This window comes from Calidris pugnax, unplaced genomic scaffold (assembly GCF_001431845.1).
Source record: "Calidris pugnax isolate Ruff unplaced genomic scaffold, ASM143184v1 scaffold69, whole genome shotgun sequence".
NCBI classification, from domain to species: domain Eukaryota; kingdom Metazoa; phylum Chordata; class Aves; order Charadriiformes; family Scolopacidae; genus Calidris; species Calidris pugnax.
Window position 1 is genome coordinate 2678442 of NW_015090859.1, and position 2968 is coordinate 2681409.

The 2968-nt window shown below is 37.9% G+C and overlaps 1 protein-coding gene across 1 annotated transcript in view; it reads right to left on the reverse strand.

Annotated features, from left to right (window-relative positions):
* Nucleotides 1–233: 233 nt before the first annotated feature.
* ING1 (inhibitor of growth family member 1) overlaps nt 234–2968 on the reverse strand; it is a 6176-nt gene continuing 3441 nt past the window's right edge. The window contains exons 2-3 of the mRNA XM_014944074.1: nt 1167–1866; nt 234–865 (exon numbers count right to left, since the gene is read on the reverse strand). Coding sequence (XP_014799560.1) covers nt 856–865; nt 1167–1866 — 710 coding nt within the window. The 3' untranslated portion in view covers nt 234–855. The remainder of the gene's footprint in view (nt 866–1166; nt 1867–2968) is intronic.

Here is a 2968-nt window from a genome sequence, read left to right on the forward strand (position 1 = left end):
AAAAAAGTCAAGTTGGACGGAAAGTTAAATGCTGTTCTGGCTCTCCTGCGACCTTGCTGGTCATCTATGAAGATTCATTATCAGAACTGTAATTTGGTTACCACTACAACAGTTTCAGGCTTCCTCGCAGCAGCTTGCTGGAGCTGCTGAGGTTAAAGACCTTTTATTATTTATTTTTTTTTCTTGAAGCTATATGAATGACCATTAAACGTGATTGCTAAAGAAGCAAACTGTCAAAGTTGTTTCATTTATTTCTTAATATCACAGCTGTACAATTTTCATACATACAGCAGGAAATGCACATTGGTTACACAATGGCATTTGGCTGCAGTTCCAAGTATAATACAGTAAGTGCAACTCCACTTAAAAATGTACATTTATACAACTTAAACAAATTAAGGATTGCTACATTACTATCTGTGACAGTATAAAGCTTCGTTTATGTTAAGTCTCATTACTAAACCACTTCCTGGTTAAATATAAAACATATTCAATCATTTTAAAATGGCCCTTGTGGTACTCGGCCAGCATATAAAATATTTGCTGTGTAAAATTTAACCATTAACTTTTTTCTTTTTTTAAAAATAATCCTCTAAGCCTATTTAAACATTTGCTATTGAACTGTTATACTGACACTTTGTAGCAGGAACCAAATTTTACCCTCCTTTTGTTTGGTCTTGCACTGCTTATCATCAAAAGAAGTTACATTTGTGATGTATTGCGGCTTTATTCGGATACAACCAGATGGCTAAACTATTTAACAATTTCGCTCAAAAGGTAAATAACATTCTTCAAGAAAGAAAACAAAATTACATTTCAGAGATATTTGTCATCAAAATTTTAATGGGTAGAGTGCTACCAGCACCTGGGAAGAAAAAAAAAAAAAGTATTAATTTATCTTTTAAGACCCACCAGAATATTTTGTTTAACCTCTTATAACTTTACTTTTGGAATACATTGGTCCACAGACCAGAGTCTTGTTACAGTTTACCAAATGAAAAACAAAATTGCTTATTGCCGTCCCTATAACAGGAATGGTTCAGTTTTAAACCTCCTTTAAAAATATACATTTTACAATCCTTTCACCTCAACAAAGGTGACACCGACAATAAATACACTGGTTTGGTGGTTTTCTTTTTCTTCGCTACAAAAAGTCTACAAACTACCTGTTGTAAGCCCTTTCTTTTTTAGACTTCTCCAATGCCTTGTCCATAGTTTTCTCGTTTTCTCCTCTACATTTGGGGCAGTACCATTTGCCCTTTGGTTTATGATTGAGTCCCACGCAGGAAAAGTGAAACCACTCGATGGTGCACTCATCGTTATCGCATCCTATCATTTCTCCATAGGAGACCTGGTTGCACAAGCAGTATGTTGGCTCGTTAGGGTCAATGGGAAGGTCTGGGGGAGAAGTTTCCCTCTCTGCTTTAGCCTTGGATCGTTTCTTCTTCTTGGACGTTTTCGCTTTCTTCTCCTTTGGTGTTCCTGAGGTGATGTCATCGTGATCGTGGTTATTCGAAGCATTTTCTCGATTCTCGTTATTCCTTTGCCGCCTCGATCTCTTATTGTTGGGCTTTTCAGCCTGCGCGATTGTCTCGTTCTTTGACTTATCTTGGCTGGCTTTCCCACTGTTTCCAGTGGTATCGTTAGTCTCTTGACAAGTCTCAAACAGTTCCACGTGGCTGTCCACCTGCCTCGTTCTGTTCTCAACGAGCTCCACCATCTGACTGACAATTTGGATCTTCTCGTCCCCCAGTTCCTGACTCCGAATCAAGGCTCTCTGTATGCAGTGCAACATTCTTCTCTTCTGCACGGCATCTGTCTCTCGTTTAAATTTTTCATAGTAGTCATCCAGGTCCTTCAGAATCTCTGCAAGGAAAAAATAAAAACTATTAATATTTTCGACAGAGAGAATGGTGAAAAACAAAGCGTTCCCATATCCTTCCTTCCACACGGCAACACACAAAGCTGACCAAAGACAGCTTCCCTGAGGCTGGAATCTGACGAGTGGCTCATGACCCCAGCAGATTACTTTTGTTCTAGTCAGTCCTGCAGGAATAGAACACAAAACCTGATTTAAAAAAAAAAAAAGACTAAATACAATTTTATGCATGTTGACAATTCATCCCTTTAAACTTGCCCCTAATTAAAAAGAGCCAACTAAACAAATACACACACACCCCTCACCATCAAAAGTTCTGAAATTAACTGTAAAATTAGAGGGGAAAATAATAGGATTGTTTTCTTGGACACTTTCTATATAACAACATTTTTAGTGAATGACTGAGAGTGGAAAAAGAGAGTGGAACAGAAAGCAAGCACAAACCAGATTAGAAATCAGATGCTGAGTTACTTCATCATCACTATCATACATGACAGCTGAGGCAGAAGAACTCCAAATACAGGGGGCTGGACCCTAAGCTACGAGCAGTTTCTTCCGATGCTGCTGACTTACTTTTGCTGAAAATGTGAGGCCACTTAAATCCCTAGGAGTACAGAATTAGGATTATAATAGCCAGGATGGCTAGATGATTTCTTCCCCATACTTTCTGTAAAACACCTGTTGCTTACTTTTTAAAACACAGAAATACATTTGTCATTAAATATCTACTGGAAAGAAGGAGGTGACAAAGTTAGAAGGTAACATTAAAGATGACGTGCAACAACTGGAGCAGCTCAAGCTTCTGATTTAAAATGCTATCACTGAAAATATGTTAGATCTTGAATTGCACCTGAAGGATTGCTCCAACAGTTGATAAGAACAAACACTGCAAAAAAAGCCTTTAAAGTTTCGAGAATTGTTCTAGAAACCTATTTTTAAGCACATGTTTTTGAGTTTCACTATGATACTCAGATCAACTCAAACATACAGGACACTCAGCATTTCCATACTAAGTCCTCAAAAAATGTGCAGAATGTTTTTCCTGCATCTCCTTTCTTCTGTTTTTTTTTTATTGCCCCCCCCCCCCCC